Source organism: Alternaria ethzedia (assembly GCF_023757985.1).
Source record: "Alternaria ethzedia strain BMP 0044 chromosome Unknown scaffold_22, whole genome shotgun sequence".
NCBI lineage: Eukaryota > Fungi > Ascomycota > Dothideomycetes > Pleosporales > Pleosporaceae > Alternaria > Alternaria ethzedia.
Genome location: NW_026056215.1, coordinates 394,131 through 411,496, shown reverse-complemented (window position 1 = coordinate 411,496; position 17,366 = coordinate 394,131). Strand labels below are relative to the sequence as shown.

The 17,366-nt window shown below is 54.2% G+C and overlaps 5 protein-coding genes across 5 annotated transcripts; 1 reads left to right on the top strand and 4 right to left on the bottom strand.

Moving 5' to 3' along the window:
• Positions 1-176: 176 nt before the first annotated feature.
• Positions 177-2,861, top strand: J4E87_007797 (uncharacterized protein; the record flags this gene model as incomplete). The annotated part of the gene is made up of 1 exon (XM_049379390.1): positions 177-2,861. The coding sequence occupies one exon, from the start codon at positions 177-179 to the stop codon at positions 2,859-2,861; it is 2,685 nt and encodes an 894-aa protein (XP_049230964.1).
• Positions 2,862-3,233: 372 nt separating this feature from the next.
• J4E87_007796 (uncharacterized protein) lies at positions 3,234-4,571 on the bottom strand (the record flags this gene model as incomplete). Its single annotated transcript, XM_049379389.1, has 3 exons — positions 3,234-4,104; positions 4,167-4,449; positions 4,502-4,571. 3 exons carry the CDS (start codon positions 4,569-4,571, stop codon positions 3,234-3,236), a joined length of 1,224 nt encoding a protein of 407 aa, XP_049230963.1.
• A 2,018-nt stretch (positions 4,572-6,589) lies between these two features.
• Positions 6,590-8,713, bottom strand: J4E87_007795 (uncharacterized protein; the record flags this gene model as incomplete). Its single annotated transcript, XM_049379388.1, has 1 exon — positions 6,590-8,713. The coding sequence occupies one exon, from the start codon at positions 8,711-8,713 to the stop codon at positions 6,590-6,592; it is 2,124 nt and encodes a 707-aa protein (XP_049230962.1).
• A 2,295-nt stretch (positions 8,714-11,008) lies between these two features.
• J4E87_007794 (uncharacterized protein) lies at positions 11,009-11,827 on the bottom strand (the record flags this gene model as incomplete). The annotated part of the gene is made up of 2 exons (XM_049379387.1): positions 11,009-11,574; positions 11,641-11,827. 2 exons carry the CDS (start codon positions 11,825-11,827, stop codon positions 11,009-11,011), a joined length of 753 nt encoding a protein of 250 aa, XP_049230961.1.
• A 2,938-nt stretch (positions 11,828-14,765) lies between these two features.
• On the bottom strand, positions 14,766-17,154 carry J4E87_007793 (uncharacterized protein; the record flags this gene model as incomplete). The annotated part of the gene is made up of 4 exons (XM_049379386.1): positions 14,766-15,866; positions 15,914-16,758; positions 16,810-16,977; positions 17,028-17,154. 4 exons carry the CDS (start codon positions 17,152-17,154, stop codon positions 14,766-14,768), a joined length of 2,241 nt encoding a protein of 746 aa, XP_049230960.1.
• Between the last annotated feature and the right edge of the window lie 212 nt (positions 17,155-17,366).

Here is a 17,366-nt window from a genome sequence, read left to right as displayed (position 1 = left end):
ATATGGGACAGGTTCACGGGTGTCAGCATGCCTACAAGCGCGGGACTTGAGTGTTAGTTAATCACGTGACAGCGCGCCGTAATTTACCGAACTTGGGAAGGCGCGTCGCGCTCGCCACCGTCAACACCATACACTTTCCTACCCCACGGCATGCCATCCCTCCAGCATCCGAACCCATGAAGCCTTTCCGGCCTCTTACCCTCGCTCGCCCTCGCTCAGAGACTGGCGAGCCATTGAAGAAGAAACCGAGAGTCTCGTCCAACGCGCTTTCCGCTGGCAGTCGCCAACCGCTCAACACGCTGAACGCCCCCGCACCGGCCCAATTCCTGCCCCCGGGTCTCGAAGGAAACTATTACACGGTGCTATGGCGGAAATATACAACTAAGAAGAACAAGACATGGGACGGTGATGGTGTGCTCGCCGTCACAGGCGGCTATGCAACGCTCACGGACAGCGAAACAGGAAAAGAATTGGGGAAAGGAGCATGTACTCGGCCGCTGCTGCCAGGCTCCGCGCTATCCATCGGTGGCAAGGAGCTGGAAGTTGAGGCGTCCATTGACAAGGCTGATTACCTTGCTGGGCGTATGTTCCTGGGCACGGCTGCAGCTGCGCCTGTAGATCAGTCGAAGCGCGAGGAACCAGGATACAAGCCTCTTTCGTCGGCCAAGTCGAAAGCAAACAAGAGAAAAGATACTGGTGACGATGGAGCGGATTTACCTGAGTACAAGCCATCAGCCCAACGCAAGCAGCAGTTCAAGGCGCCTCTATTGTTAAATACCGTCATGCCTCAACGAAACCCATCCGTCCCACAACCACGCCACGATCCGAACGCACCGAACGCTCTCGTCATGAAGCGGCCGACGTCATGCCCGAAAGACAAGCAGATAGTCGACGTTGTTGTTGATCCGGTCCTCAGCAAGCATCTGCGCGAACACCAACGTGAGGGCGTGCAGTTCCTATACGAATGTGTAATGGGCATGCGATGCGAGGGCGAAGGTGCAATCATGGCGGACGAGATGGGTCTGGGCAAGACACTGCAGACAATCACACTGCTCTGGACACTGATGAAGCAGAACCCGATACACAATGCCTCGCCAGTCATCAAGAAAGCCCTCATCGTATGCCCCGCTGGCCTGGTCGATAACTGGAAGCGAGAATTTCGGAAATGGTTGGGCAATGAGAGAATTGGCGTCTACGTGCTAGATGCAAAAAACAAGAAGATTGCCAACTTCACAAAGGGCAAAGCCTACAACATCATGATCGTCGGATACGAGATGCTGCGTGTTATGCAGGAGGAAATGAAGCAAGGGACTGTCGATATCGTCATCGCAGATGAAGGCCACAGGCTGAAGACTGCTAACAACAAGGCTATGCAGGCGATCCAGTCTCTCAACACCGAGCGGCGGATCATCTTATCGGGTACGCCACTGCAGAACGATCTGGGCGAGTTCTTCACTGCCATTGACTTCGTCAATCCCGGCCTACTGGGGCAGCGATCAGCCTTCAAGCGTTCCTTCGAAGTGCCCATCGTGCGCAGCCGTCAGCCAGATGCAAGTGAAGCAGAGCTCGAAAAGGGCGAGGCACGATGGAAGGAGCTCGTATCCCTCACCAGTCAATTCATGATTCGCCGTACAGCAGAAGTGCTTGCAAAGTACCTCCCACCGAAGACTGAGCATATTGTCTTCTGCAGGCCGACCAAAGGACAAGCAGAGGCTTATCGCGCCATACTGGGCTCACCAACGTTCAGAATAGCGTTGGGAAGTACAGACATTGCGCTACAGCTCATCAATGTGCTGAAGAAAGTCTGCAACAGCCCTTCGTTGCTCAAATCATCGAAAGATAACGACGATACGCCATCGGAGATGCTGCAATCGCTTCTCCCACTGATACCACCCAAGATCCTCAGCTCAAGTGCTTCGAGTGCGAAGCTGCGACTGCTCGACAGCCTTGTTCATCGGATCTATACCACCACTGAGGAGAAGATCGTCATTGTTTCGAATTACACTACAACACTGGACATGATTGAGCGACTCTTGGTGTCATTGTCGTACACCTACCTCCGTCTCGACGGCAGCACACCAGCTACCAAACGCCAAGCACTTGTGGAGAAGTTCAACAAGACCCCGAAGACCACGTCTTTCGCCTTCCTACTATCAGCAAAATCCGGAGGAGTCGGGCTTAACCTTATCGGTGCATCGCGCATTGTACTCTTCGACATCGACTGGAACCCCGCTACCGATCTGCAAGCCATGGCACGTATCCACCGCGACGGCCAGAAGTTGCCATGCAAAGTATACAGATTCCTCATCCAGGGCGGCCTAGACGAAAAGATCTACCAGCGTCAAGTCATGAAGATGGGTCTCGCAAACGCCGTCGTAGACAACAAAGCCTCCGCATCCTCCTTCTCACAAGAAGAACTCCGCGACCTCTTCCGACTCGACGAGCGCGAAGGTTGCCAGACCCATGACATTCTCGGCTGCACCTGTGATTGCAAGGGCTCACCAGAAGTCAAGCTCGAAGCTGAGGAGGAAGAAGCAGAAACTCCCGTGGACGATATCGAAGACTCGGACGAAGACCCCTACCCCACCCTCACGAAAGCAAGCGAACTCAATATCGAAGAGCAAGAAGCGAAGATTAAGGCTAGACGCGCGGCGAAACAGCCCAAGTTGAGGATGTTGATGGAGTATCGGCATATTGATACTAAGATCCTTAAGGGAATGGAGAAGAGCGAGGGAGAGGAGGATGCAGGAGATGGGGTTGTGGATAATATGGCGGCGGCAATTGATGATGATGTGTTTCTCGATGTGCTGAAGGAGTCGGAGTGTAATGTCGGTTTCTTGCTGACGAAGTCGACGTCTTAAGTGGGGGTTTATGTGGCATGAGGGGGAAGAGCTCAAGTGTTTCAATAGAGCGTATATGCATAGCGACGGAGTTTGGACATGGTAGCATGGCTGGGTGACCTAGTGGCCCTAGTCTCAGGAGAGTTTCGTTTCATAACTCATGGAGGCTGTGCCTTGAGATAAAATGAAAGACCAAATGCAAGATCTACAGTCATCACGAAGCGTTCCACAAGATCAAAATTATAAACAGCAAGACGATAATATTTACTATGCAGAAAATAAAAAGCACTGGGCTACCAGCCCCCAAAGGCACCGCCGCGTATCTCAGCGACGCCATGGTATTTCCTCCGCCCCCTTCTTTCTATCTTGACCAATCCATCACACATGATTGATCTAAATACCAGCCTGCTGCGCGAAACCGAGTCTAGGTCCAGAGCTGCCCATCTCATGAACAATGTACTTGCTCTTAAGGAAGATATCACCAAAGATGCTGAAGCCAATACCGTCATCAGTCTGAATACCACCGAAGCAAGCACCAGTACCATCATCAAGAGGAGCATAGTTGACGTATTTACCGGGAACAGTCTGCTTGACGCCACCGACGGTGATGGAGAAATCAGGGAGAGTAGCAGTGCAAGGGAAGATGTAACCGCCCTGAGTAGCATCGTTCTTTGCGCCGGAGACCTTGGCGTAGTAGGCCTTGACGATGGCGGGGTCGGTGTAGATGAGGGTTGTGCCGGTGTCGAGGATACCGGAGACGGTCTTGGTGGTGGTTGTGGTGCCGACGCTGTAGGCGGAGGCGCTGAAGCCCCAGAAACCTTGGCTGTCGTCGGCGGCGACGTAGGTGATGGGGCCGGTGTACTTGCTCTTGTCGATGTAGCCGAAGTCGTAGGTGCCGGCGGCGTGGTACTTGAGTTGGACGGCGAAGAGGGGCGACGCGAGCTGCGACTTGACGGTGTCGAAGAAGGTCTTTTGTTGCTGGGGTTGCACCGTGTTGATGGTGGACATGGCCAGGCCGAGCAGACCGTCCGTGTCGACGTCTTGTGAGAATTGCGCGGAGACGGATGTGGCAGCCTCGACGGCTTGAGAGGTGGCTGTCACGCCACCGACGGTGACCTTGTCGGCGTAGACCTTGCCGGAGGCGCCAGAGCCATCGCCGTAGGAGATCTTCCACGAGTAGCCGCTCTTGACCTTGGAGGCATCGACCTTGTAGTAGTCATGGCCGGCGGTCTGGGAGCTGGCTTGGAGAGACGAGAAGACCCACCTGTGGTTACATTAGATGTGGGTCTTATATGAGGATAGGCACTTCGCCCCATCGTGACTTACAAGTCAGCGCTTCCGGTGTCGAAGTCAAGGTGGACAGTGGTGCTGCCAATAGTGACCGGGCTCAGGTATGCCGAGTCATATGCGTCATTGGGAGCGGCAGGCACTGATCCACTGGCAGCAGCAGCGGCGACCACAGTGTTGCTAGCCCGGTTCTGTGCAGCCTCAACGAGACTTTGAGGAACGGCCTTGCCGTGCTTGCGGAGTGCCTTGATCTTCTGCTCGGGTCCGTTCTTCAGGTAGGTAGAGCGAGGAACTTGCTCAACGGAGAAGGAGTTTCCCTTGTCTGTAATCACGTGTCAGATTGGAGCTTCTCATCAAGGCAGTGTTTGACATACGCAGAACAGGAGTGGCAACAACAGTGCTGGCAAGAGCGAGCGCCGCCGTGAGGTGGGCGAATGAAGGCATGATAACGATGGACTATCTGATACGGCAGAAGAGCGAGGGGTGAAAGGCCAGTGGTAGCTGAAGCCTGTACGAGAGGCTTGAAGAGAAGACAAAGCCGGTACAGAAGCAATAGAGGCGAGGAGATGCCTTGGCTTTATACCAAGCAATGCCAACAAGGCGCGGCATAAAGTCTTGTCCATGACGATGATGTGCTCGTTACCCTGTTCGATCTGTCTACGCCGCCCTCTATTGGCATCGTAGGCGTAGTGTAGGATCATAGTGGGGTAAACGATCAACATTGAAATTAGATCCCGCAACCACTCATGGTAACGAGTCCTATCTTGGCAGGTCGATCATGCTCGCAAGGCGGTGGCGCCGCGTTTCATACATTTACCTGCTACATTGAGACTTGGCGTCGGTCACGCAAGTGCATGCGGAGCCGGGTGTTGGTAGAAGGGCGCTTGGGATAGGCGACGGCCCTTGTAGATCGGATATTGCGACTGAAGTGACCATCTTGCGCGAGTGTAGGACCGAATGCGTGGCGGCGTGTCCGTAGTACTACATCGTGTAATTGCAGGCTGTGAGGTTCCGCAGGCGTAGCAACGGCGGGACCGAGGTTTGTTTCGAAGAATGTGGCAAGTTAATAGTACTGTACCGAATCTTCATGGCTATTGGTGACTGCTGGAATGAAAGTTGCCATAGTATAGCGTCCCTTGTTCGCTAAGGGGCGGGTTAGTGCTTCCCCAGTGTCGTGTAGTGCGTGTGCCTGCCAGTCAAGCTTCGAAGCGCGCTACCAAGCATGCCACTTTCACGCTTGGCGCTATCATGCTGCAGGGAGCGGGACAGCCACAGCCGTTTGAAACACGGCCTGGAGATGGCCTGAGGTGTGTTGGTCATGCAAACACGGACATCCGTCAATAACGTCAATGTCGTCAACGTGTGTCCATGCTTTCTACACCGTGGCTGCATGGCTGTCGTTCGCCTCTTGACATATGCTTTGGTATCGATAGTCGCATGCAAACGTGCCGTAGTACCATGGATAGCTCGCGATCAGCAGGCCAACTGCCGGCGAACAGCGCAGTCACATCTGCCCTTGCGCCCGATGTCCAGCTTCCAAAAACTCGCCGAGTCGTCCAGCCGATCGGTAGCTGTTAACGCATGATTAATTAACAGCGTAACTTAGCAAACAAGGCGATAAGAGCGGCGGCGGACTGCATTAGGTAGGTGGCGATGTGGTGTGGTTGAAGGGCGGGCGTCTGCAGACGGCACATGGGAGAGGTTGAGTGTAGGCCCGGCCCTAGTGGACCTTCCCGTCTGGCCTAACTAACCCTTTCATGTCGCAAAGACACATGCCACGACCAATCATACTCATGGGGCACTTTTGCCCACAAAATCGCGAATCTCGAGCTCGGCCAATTGCGCATCACAAGGCCGCTTGCGCTTCCAACCTGCCAATTCAGGACGTGATCCGCAGCATTCCAAGCACACTACACCACGGAGCAGGATGGTATCAAGCACCATCAAGCTTGGTCACGCATGCCGAGGAGAATGCTTAGTACCACACTTTGCGAGTTGGCGCTCCCCCAGGCTGGACTGCGGAATGTTGTTCATGTCCTATCAACGTTGAAGATACACTGCTGCGCCGATGCTCGGGGGTTTAGAGTTCCTTATCACCTGCCCATTGCGATGCAAAGTCGTTGCTGGCGCATGTCACTCCACGCCATCTGTCGATCGTAGAGGATGGTATCAAGCAAAGCCAAGCTGCTTGAGGAAGCTTGGTACACGCAGGCACAGAAATTCTCCGATACTAGCTGTGGATTGGGTATCTGGAAAAGGAAAGAAAAGTTGGCGGCTGCCTTATCTTCGAAGCAGACTTGTTGCGGTCAACAACATGCATTTCGCCGCAAATCAAGACCAGACCCCAGTCTAAGTCCAAGTCCAAGTCTGAATCTGATTCTGAGTCTGAGTGAGACTGAACCTGAATTCCAAGTCTGAGTCTGAGGCTGCGTCCAAGCCAAAAGCGCATTCTCCTCGCAAATCTATTCTGCGTCGGCGTTGCCCGTAACAGCACTCTCAAGGTTCTTGAGCGCCGCACGATACGCCTTCTTCTTCCCATCCGCCGTAACAGCACTCTCCTTCCACTCCATCCTCTTAACCTTCTTACCCCCCCTCTTAATCCCATCCCCCTTAGCCACCTGCTTCAAAAACCACGCCGCCTCCGTCTTCGTAAACATCGTCCACGCCTCACCAGGCTTACCCGCACGCGCCGTCCGGCCCACGCGGTGAACATAGCTCGTAATGCTGGTAGGAAGATCGTAGTTGATCACGTGAGTAATATCGGGGATGTCCAAACCGCGGGATGCGGCGTCGGAGGCGATGAGGATTTTGGTGGCGCCGGAGCTGAAGGATTTGAGGAGTTTGCGGGAGGCGTCTGCGGTTAGGGCGCGGGTCATGGTTTTGATGTGGGTGGCGAAGAGGGGCATGAGGGCGCTGAGGAGATGGGATAGGCGGGATGCGCTTTCTGTGCTTTTGGTGAAGATGAGGACGCGGCCGGTTTGTTGGGATATGATTGCGCGGCTTTCTGAATCAGACTCGGAGTCGCTGTCTGAGGATGAATCGGAGTCTGAAGAGTCTGAAGAGTCTGAAGATGGCTTCGACAACTCCAGTGTGCCCGGGTAGACATAGTTGAGTAGTACGTATAGCAGGTGCAATGGTTTGTTTGAACCATCGCCAACATGTACAGCGAACTCCTCTAGCGTAGACGGCAGCTCGAACACGTTCTCTTCAGTCTCCATTGCCTGCAGTTCCATAGTCTCGTCTTGTACGACTACCAACTTCGGTCGCTTCAGCTTGAGAGTGCCTAGCTTCGTAAGGTCCTTTTCCATTGTCGCCGAGAGCACAACTTTGGTGAGTTGCCTTCGGGCGGGCAATGCCATGGACCAGATGGAGTTGGCGTCGCGCTCGCGCTTTCGTATCCGCTCTTGGGCGTTCATGAAGTCGACCGGAGTCTCACCGTGGAGGGCGTCCATGAGCACAGTTGCCCAGCCCTGGAAGTTCTGATTTAAAAGCTGGTCAGCCTCGTCAATGACGAGCCAGCGCACGCTGTTCAGCAGAAATCCTGTTGTGTGTTCGATGTGCTCGACCAATCGACCCGGAGTGCAGATGAGTATGTCCACGCCCGAATCATATTGCGGAACGTGATCGAGAGGCATGGCTCTCAAGTCGTCGTACAACCCTCCTCGCTCCATGAAGCCCGTCTGGTATTGTCGAGAAGCCTTCTCCTGCAGCTCCTGTGCTCTCCTTGGGTCGTATTGTGGTCGCATCTTGACGAGCTGCTTCTGCTCCGTCGCAAACGCGACATTGCCCAAAGCCGTTCCAACTTTGATCTTTGTTCCAGCGCACAGGTCCTCGGCGACTTGTAGGGCTTGGTTGACGAGCTGCCGGCTTGGTACTACGACGATGGCGGAAAGGACAGGTACGGTGCGGTCTTTGAGCGCTTCGATAATAGGGAGTAGATAGGCCAGCGTCTTTCCAGAGCCAGTCTTTGCCGACACACATATATCGCCCAAGTGTTGGTCATAGCCAGGATGTAGCAGAGGTAGCAATGCTGTCTGTACAGCCAAAGCGTCCTTGAAGCCTTGTTTTTCCAGCTTCTTGACATACTGGGGATCTACGCCCAATTCGGCGAAGGGGACTGTTTTCGAGGCTTCGACGGTAGTAGGCTGCGCGAGCCAGGTGGGAAGGGTGGAGAAGGTGGGTTCGTAGACGGGCTCGGGAATCGGTGCGGGTTGCGGCATAGGCTCGAGGTCATGAAGCTCTCCTTCCTCTTGCGGCACTTTCGCAGGTTCCTCCTCAGTATTTTGACTCTTGGCTTCAGCTAGCTTCGCAGCCTTTTCGAATTTGGAGAAGACATTCTTGTGCTTCTTCGAAATCTCATCATCCTCCTCTTTGGCGGCCTCGGCTTCGCGTTTTCTCTTTTTGGGCTTCTTGATGGTCTTTTTCGCCTCTGCTATCGGGCTGGTTTCTACGGGCTCGGGGCTTGAGGCAGCGACTTCCTCATTCGTAGCAATTACAGGGCTGGAGGCCTTTGCGACAACGGGCGCGGGAGGTGAAGGCTGCTTCTTGGCGACGACCGCGGGCGGCACATAACGTCTTTGAAACATGGTATATCAGATGCTGCGCGAGTTCAGGTTGCGACAGCTTGAAATAGCGCCTGGAAGGATTCGCGATGGTTGCGACCGGCGGATGGTGAGTTTAGAAAATCTATGGACCCTGGAAATTTAGTCGGAGTTCCAGCCACGCCAAACGCCGACGGTGACGCGCCCAGGCCTTGAGTTCGCGACAAAGCAGGTGCGCTCCCCGCCAGAGACACCCATGGTACCTATCAATTGCGCCCAGGCTTGAGCGCCATGTATCCTTCTGAGCAGACTCGAGGTGCCAGTCCTCACCAATCGCCAAGATGCCGTACAACATTGCCATGGTCAGCGACAACTTCTACCCTCAACCCGGTATGCACCTAGCCGCGTCTTGAGACTCGGCGCAGTACTCATCAATCGTAGGAGGAGTCGAAAGTCACATGTACCAGTTATCTAGCGTAAGTCCCCTTCACACTCACCAATTCCCACTGTATCCACATCTAACACCCCCCAGAAACTAATTGACCGCGGCCACAAAGTAATCGTCATAACACACGCCTACGCTGGCCGGACTGGCGTTCGCTACCTGACCAACGGCCTGAAAGTCTACTACGTCCCCTTCTGGGTTATATACCGCGAAACCACCTTTCCGACCGTCTTCTCTTTCTTCCCCATATTCCGCAACATCGTCATCCGCGAAAACATCGGCATCGTACACGGCCATGCCAGTCTTAGTAGTTTGTGCCACGAGGCGATTCTGCACGCGAGGACTATGGGGCTGAGGACGGTTTTTACGGATCACAGTCTCTTTGGGTTTGCTGATGCGGGAAGCATACTTACGAACAAGCTTCTCAAGTTTACCCTGAGTGACGTGGACCATGTTATCTGTGTCAGTCATACTTGGTTAGTATTCACTGGTACTCTCTCGGGGCTGGCAGCTGCTAACATATCGCAGCAAGGAGAACACTGTCCTTCGAGCCTCGCTAGACCCCCTCATGGTCTCTGTCATACCCAACGCGGTCGTTGCAGAGAACTTCCGTCCTCTTTCCCACGATTCGGTCGACCCTACGCACACGAAGAAGGCGCCTGGTCCGCGACAGCCAATGGGCCCGGATGAGATTATCACTGTCATTGTCATACAACGGCTATACTACAACAAGGGCACCGATCTGCTAGTCGCTGCTATACCCCACATCGTTGCTGCGAATCCAAACGTTCGCTTCATCATCGCTGGCAATGGACCAAAAGCTATCGATCTCGAACAGATGATCGAGCGGAACGTGCTGCAAGACAAGGTTCTCATGATCGGTCCAGTCCGCCATGAAGAAGTGCGAGATGTCATGGTACGGGGCCACATCTACCTCTGCCCCTCATTGACAGAGGCGTTCGGAACCGTTATTGTGGAAGCTGCATCCTGTGGACTCTACGTCGTTGCAACCCGAGTCGGAGGTATCCCTGAAGTGCTGCCCACCCACATGGTTGAGTTCGCGGCACCCGAAGAAGACGATTTAGTCGTAGCAACAGGCCGTGCCATCGCCAAACTGCGAGCTGGAAAGGTCAGGACCGAGCTCTTCCATAACCAGGTAAAGCAAATGTACTCCTGGACCGACATTGCGCAGCGAACAGAGAGAGTATACGATGGCATCAGCGGCGTAATTAGTCACAGCGACTTCTACCAAGGCGCAGGAGCAGCCGGCGCATGGAGTGCAACACGTGGTCGTGCGGGCGTGCAGAGCTTCGCACTCATTGAGCGGCTGAAAAGATATTTCGGTTGCGGCATCTGGGCAGGCAAGCTCTTCTGCATCTGTGTCATCGTCGACTATCTCATCTACCTCGTTCTGGAAATCTTCGCACCCAGATCACGCATCGACATTTGCTATGATTGGCCCAAGAAGGTTATGCAAGCGAAAGGAGAAGTCAACAAGCTGCTCGTGCCCGATATCGACCCTGAAAAAGGAACACTACTCCGAAAGAGAAGCTCAAGGCATCGAAAGCCGAAGAGAGAGGAACCAGAGGATAGTTGAGACACAGGGCAAAGACATCACTTGAAAAGAGCGAGATGAGGACGTGTCAACGGCTTTTGTGATTTGAATATTACGATTACTGTTCGCCCAACTATGAGCTATGAACAGAGAATCGCGGAGAATGGTATATGCTAACTACTAATCGAAGCCCGTATCCAGATAGGCTTACTATGCTCTTGCCGGAACGCTGAACCGGGTACTCCCCCATCCCATGCCCCCAACGCCGATGAAAATGCTTTGTACAAGGAGAAGAACAAGAAAAAGGAAAAGGAAGAACAATCAGTCAACCCGCCATGACTTAAGCGTAAAACCAGTACTGCGCACTGTACTCGACCGTAAAACTGCCCTCAATCCCACTGCAGTCCTTAGGCGCCATGCCACCCGCAGTGTGTATCCGGTAGACCTCGTTGTACGCCCAAGGCGCCTCGCCCTCAGTCGTAACCGTAGCGTTCAACTTGAGCCACGGAACACTACCCAGACCATTCGTTCCCTTCGTCGCAGTCGCGGGCGCAGCACTCTTCCCATTAACAGCACACTCCACACGACCGAAGTCGTTCTTGTCGGTCTCGAGCATGAAGAGAGGGACGCCCGCGGCGGTGAACTGATGGTGACCAGAGAGACGCTGGTCTGCCTCTGCGGACGTGGGGATCGCGTAGTTGAGTGCGAGATCGGTGACTTGGCCGAGGATGTTCACGTTGAGGCGGGCGGCGTCGCAGGTCGCGTTGAAGAGCGTGGCGATGGCGCCGGTGGCTTTGGGGATGCTGGATGCGGAGGAGTCGGCGCAGGTGTAGTTTTGGGTGCCTCGGCCGATGGCGATGTGCCGGAGGGATGTGCCTTTTGCGGGCGCGGCGAGGGGGGTGGGTGCTGGGTCGTGTTAGTTGATGTTGTTTCTTGGATGGTTGTTGGCGGTGGTGGGGATGGGGGACGTACCAGCAGGGAGAGCAACGTTGGATAGATCACATAGTGAGTCTGTCTTCAACAGCTCCTTGTAGATGACCGCGGGGATGTCTCGCCGGGGGATCAAAGCTGCTATCGAGTCGACGGTCTGGCTGGGAGCGGCGAAGATGGTGGCTGGTGCCAGGGCCAAGACGAGGCTGAGGGTGTTGGTGAAGATCATGTTTGAGGTTGTCGGCTTGTAGTATCTTGGATGGTGATGTAGATTGCCGAGTCGAAGTCTTGGATGCTTGTGTGATGTTCGAATAGAGTGCGACCGTCTCGATGTTTATACCAGAAACCAGACGATGTTCAGGAATGTACTGTAAGCCTTGCCGCCGGTATGATAGTATTCCGGGAATAGACTGGTTGTTGCTGAGCTATTGTAAGACTCGGAAGCGATGAGATCCGTAAGATGAATAAAACGGTCCAAGCGAAATGAAACAAACGTCAGAAATAACCCTCAAGGAAAGAAGCCCAAAGGAAAGTACGCGAACGACGACGACGAAAGCGGGTCTCTTGTAGAGGGAAGTGAGATGTTGTGTTGGTAGTGAGGTGGATATGGGAAACCGTCAACGAGGCCGTGTATGGCATCTTCCTATATACACAACGTACCCATCGCGCTACACTACGAAACGAACCAGTTTTGCGCCATCCTATCCTACTCCCAGCGCGTAGTGCCCGCTCCACACAACAGACTACTCGCGCACAAAGTCTGCGAAGCCGAGCAACCGTTTACCGCCGTGTCCCACTCGCCCTTCCAGCCACTGCTTTCGCTCGCTTTGCTCGATTAGTCCGCTAATGCAGGTAGTAAAAGACCCCAAATATAGCTGGCGGGGGTGTGATAGGCTCACAGCGTTCGAAGAGAGATGGGAGGGATGGCAGGTGTGCTGTGGTTCGCTGCTCTGCCGAGCGCGCCTGGGGGTGGTTAAGACGGCCGCTAGCCGGGTTTGGGGGTTAGTGTTGTAAACGCCCGTGGGGATCGGCTGGCGAGATGGCTATTTTGGGGAGCGCGACGGGAGGGGGTTGGTAATTTGGTAATGGGGTAGAGGGTTAAGGTGCTGATGCGAGATGGAGATGGAGATGGGCAGATCTGTGATCGTCGGGAGGGGTGCTTGATGATGTGCTGATGGGGAGGTGGAGGTTTGGAGTTGGGGCTGTGTTGTGGGTGTGAGTATAGATAGTTGATGATTGATGTTGAAGTGAGACGGATGTCGCCCGCCTTCCTGCGCTGAGTTTGGAAACCTCACAGGAACATCTTGCCAGCGTCAGCAAGACTCGAGTCTGGCAAGTTGGAAATCAGCACGCGATCAGAAACTGCATACCTACTACGGTAGAGTGCAAAAAACCAAGAACCCTCACAAACCACCACAATCAACCGCCCTCTCCACACCCAGTCCTTCCACTTTCCTTCCCTCCTCCCTCTATCTCCTTCTCCCACCCACTACCCGCAGAGCCGCCCGTCCTACACCTAGTCACGCAATCATCAGCTGGCAATGTACCCAAGCTACCACATGCCCTAGTACCATTACCCTGTACCCACCCGTCGCTGGCGTCGCTCGTCGCAAATACCCACCTGCACCTTCCCGCACCGCCAAACCACATGTAGAAGGTACAAACACCGCAAATACTTTCGCATCCACAGAAAAAGACTATTAATACGCTCTGCATGCAGCGACGGGTAGGTGAAAGAAATGACAGCTAATATACCTCATCCGGCATTAACAGGGTTCTGCTCAGCGCTAGCCAATCAGAGCGTGGAAGACAGCTGGACAGGGCTCCAGCGCTAGAATCCTCGAACGCTATCTCGGCGCTTCGCTATTGGCAGCCAGCGGCCGGCGAACAGGTCTCTGGTTTTCTCGACTGGCATTGTGGATTGGATGCGTTGTATTTGGCTCGCTGGTCACTGGCTGGGAATACCAATGTCGTGCAGGTGGATTGGGCAGATGGATTTTGTAGGCGGGGATCTTGTTTGACATTCCGCACTTGCATGGCCGTTTTTCCCGGTTTGCGTTTCTCAGTTTATCATCCGTTGGATGGGGACGCTCGAGAGCGGTTGTGCTTGCTGTCCTTGCTGTCCCTAGAAGGACCAAGGAAGCTGGAGGATGGAAGCGTGTCGCCATCTGTGTTTCCATCGATTCATGCTATTCTAGTGGTTTTGCTGCTGGTAGTAGGGACGAGGTGTGTGGAATCGAGATGGGAGGATGATGAAGGGATGGCGTGTCGCCATACATTTTTCGTCATGGCCACTCAGATGCCCCGAGGACGGTACGCTGTCTGCTATACATAACCGCGAGACCGTCCTTCGCGCTTGCGAATGGTTTGCCACTTTTGCGTTGTTTGGAACGGATTCTTGCCGTTCTTTCCCAGTCCTGCCAATGCTCAGTGGTCGATCGAGTCACAAGATAAGGACGAAGAAACCTGTCATGTGTATGGACGCAGCTTTCCGAGATGATTCGTTGCGCTCGGGTAGCATCTGCCAGCCGCCGGGTACTCGAGATACCGATGCGCTGCGATATCAGGATGGTTACACGGCAGTGGTATTGACATGTGGTAGGCTCTAGGTTGGCATGTCTAATCTGTGCTAATCGAGGTGTGCCACGAACTGTCATGTGCATGTGTTATACTGGTTCTGCTTTCGTGGTTAGGACCTATCAGTAGACTGTTTGGAGGGTGGTCGACGACGTATCCATATTGATCGATTGTCACTGTACATCCTGTTTCAAGGGATGGGAAGAAGAAAATGCATCTCAGTTCCATAAAAAGGTACCAGCGCCTATATTCAGATCCAAACGCCCGCATCGATCGTTGATCATTGATCCGTTTCTCGATCGACGTGAGACTCATACGATTGTTGGAGGAAAAACTCTTCAAATGGTCGCTTTCGAATCTCCAGGTACAGCAAAGGCCTATTATTGTCGCTGTGCCATGGACGGGATAGTAGGAACTGGCGACGTTGATCACATCAAATTATTCATCATTATTATCAGTGACAATAATGATGGATAATTTGATGTATCATCGCCGCCAGTCCCAAGCCCCCAAGGCACATACGTACACAATAGCAACCTTTACTTTACCCACCCGAAACCCATCCTATTAATACACTTCATCCCTCCCCCTCAACTCGTCCCATCATCCTCATTATGCCACACCCCCGGATCCTCAGGCCCAGGAACCGGTCCACCAGGCGCACTCGGCCCCGCCACAACCGCCGCGCCCCCAGCAGCCCCCGCCTCAAAGCTAAACAAGAAATAAAACACCATAAAATGCAGCGCAAGCAGGTACCCCGCAAAGATATTCCGACTTGTCCTCGTCTGAAGCACAAATTTAGTAACGCGCAGAACCATGCGTTCAAAGAGGTGCATGCGCTTCATCGCACGCGCGCTCTCGCGGCCCCGGAACGCCGCGAAGGGACTGAGGTTTGACTCGTAGGCTGAGCGGTATTTGGTGTCGACTGATGACCCACCTGTGCCTCCGGAATCGATGTTGATGGCAGAGGGATTGGGGTTTGCGCCGTAACTTGAGGCGCTGGAGGCGGGGCCTCTGTTGACTGCGTTGTAGCTACTGACATATCTAGTCTTCTCGTAGAGGTCTAGGTTGTCTTTTTGTAGCGCACCTATCTCGCTTCGGAGGGAGGAGACGGTTTGGTACGACTTTTGCAGTTCGGCTTCGAGCTCCGAATTGCGCTTCTTGAAGCGGTCGCGTTGCGCGGTTATCATGGGGAGAATGCCGGAGCCGCCGCCCATGGGGTCTCCTCCTCCCCCGGCACGTAGAGAGGCTAGTGTGGGTGCTTGCGAAGAGTTGTCGAAGCCGGAGATTATGGAGGAGGTGGGTGATGAGCGGCCTCGTCGTCCTCCGCCGAAGGAAGATTGCGGGTAACGCGATACGTAGGTGCCTGCGACGGACATGCCTGAGGGGTCGAAGGCGTTGGTGGCTTCTTGCTGGACTTTCTCGAGATCGGCTTCCAGTGTCTCGTTGAGCTGGCGGGACTTTTCTAGGTCCATGTTTGTGTTTGAGAGCTCTTCTTGGAGAGCTTCTAGCCTGCTCTGCAGGTCTTGGTGGGAAACGCGCATAACGGTGAGCTCGTTACTGAGCTTCTTGTTGCGAGCGAGTAGGAGCTGCTCCAGTGTTTCGCCTTTGCCCTTGCCGGATGTGCTGTTTTGTGAGAGGGTGATCTCGGTGGCTTCGTCGTCGTCATCGCCTGTTGCGAATTCGATTGACTACCGCAAATTAGCTTGGACTCAACAGTATCCTGTGAAGAGCCTACCTTTAGCACTTCCAACTCCTGCTTCACGTTCTCATAGTCGCCCCATTTCTGCACCTTCTCGCGAAGAGCCTCCTTCTCACTCCTCAACGATTTGATCTCCCGTTCCAAGCTTCTTGTTTCTGTTTCGAGCCGCGTTCGTTCGGAATCCTTTTCGAAGCGCGCATTCTCCAGCTTTCGCAGGAGTGACGAGTTCTCGGATCGCAATCGCAGGAAGGCAGGGTCATCTTCAACTGCGACCTGCTGTGCTGGTGCAGATGCAGACTGGGCCAACTCGAGGCGTAGTTGCTCGTTCCGTGCTGTGATCTCTGCCAGTCGGTGGCTTGTTCGCTCGAGCTCTGAGCTAACGATCTCAAGCTCCGCCGCAGTAGCACCGCGACCGCCTTCTTCTTCAGACGCTTCACCCTGACCCAGTCGCTGTGAGACCTCGTAACTGGCCTTGAGCTCCTTCAACAGTCGGTCCTGGTTCTCGACCTTCTCTTCCAGGCTCTTCTCCTTTGAGTCCCAGTTGTCCTGCTTCTCGTTCAGCACAGCCGACCATGACGCTTCCACGTCCTTGATCTTGCTGTCTCGGCTGTCCTCGAGGGCTTTCCTTGCCGTCCGCTCCTCTTCCAACTTCTTGTCTGAATCGTCGAGTTGTGTGGTGAGTTTCGCTACCGTCTTCTGTAGGCGCTCGTTCTCAGACGTGAGCTTTGGCACGAGTTCTTCGGAGGTCACAAGCGAGTCGACGGAGGCTTCGAGGAGAGGATATGGGTCGGGTGCTTCAGAGAGCGGCGAGTAGACTTGGAAGAAGGCAGCCTGTACCGTCTTGGACTGGTTGGATATAAGATCAATGAAATTCTGGTATGCTGCGAATCTGGCTTAGTAGAGCTCAGTCAGCTGCGCAAGTGGAGGCTTACACTTCAAGAGGCCCTTGATGTCGCTGAGCTTGCTTGCATCGTCGAGTTTCCGAAAGTCTTTGGTCTTCTGCGCGAGGTCCTTCCTTTGGGTGAGAGTGTCTCTTTGGTGTGCGACAAGATCCGAGGCTACCGTGTCGAGCTGCGGAATGAGAGTGGTGAGGTCGATGTCTGGCGCATTGTTAGCCTAGTCGTATCATATGCGTCACGGGAATTCGCACTTCTCCATGCGCCGATCGCCTTTTGGAACTTGTTCCCCTCTTCTTGCTCTTCTTCTGCGACTGGTTCCTGCCTCTCGGCACTGGGTGGAGTCTCGACCCTCTCATCCATATCTACTCCGCCCTCCATGGTTGCGCTTCAGTCTGTATCCGTGTCTGCGAGTGAGACAGACGTGTAATTGGAATCCGAAAGAACCGGGGTTTATTGCGCGCCTGTCGTAGTCTACTCCCGCAAGCCTTCACGGCGCGTTGTGAATCATGGAATGGAGTTGGTTACGTATGCACCCAGCTTGCCGTGAAACCGCGGAAGGTGCGGCGTTGGGCAGCCCTAATTGGTGGACT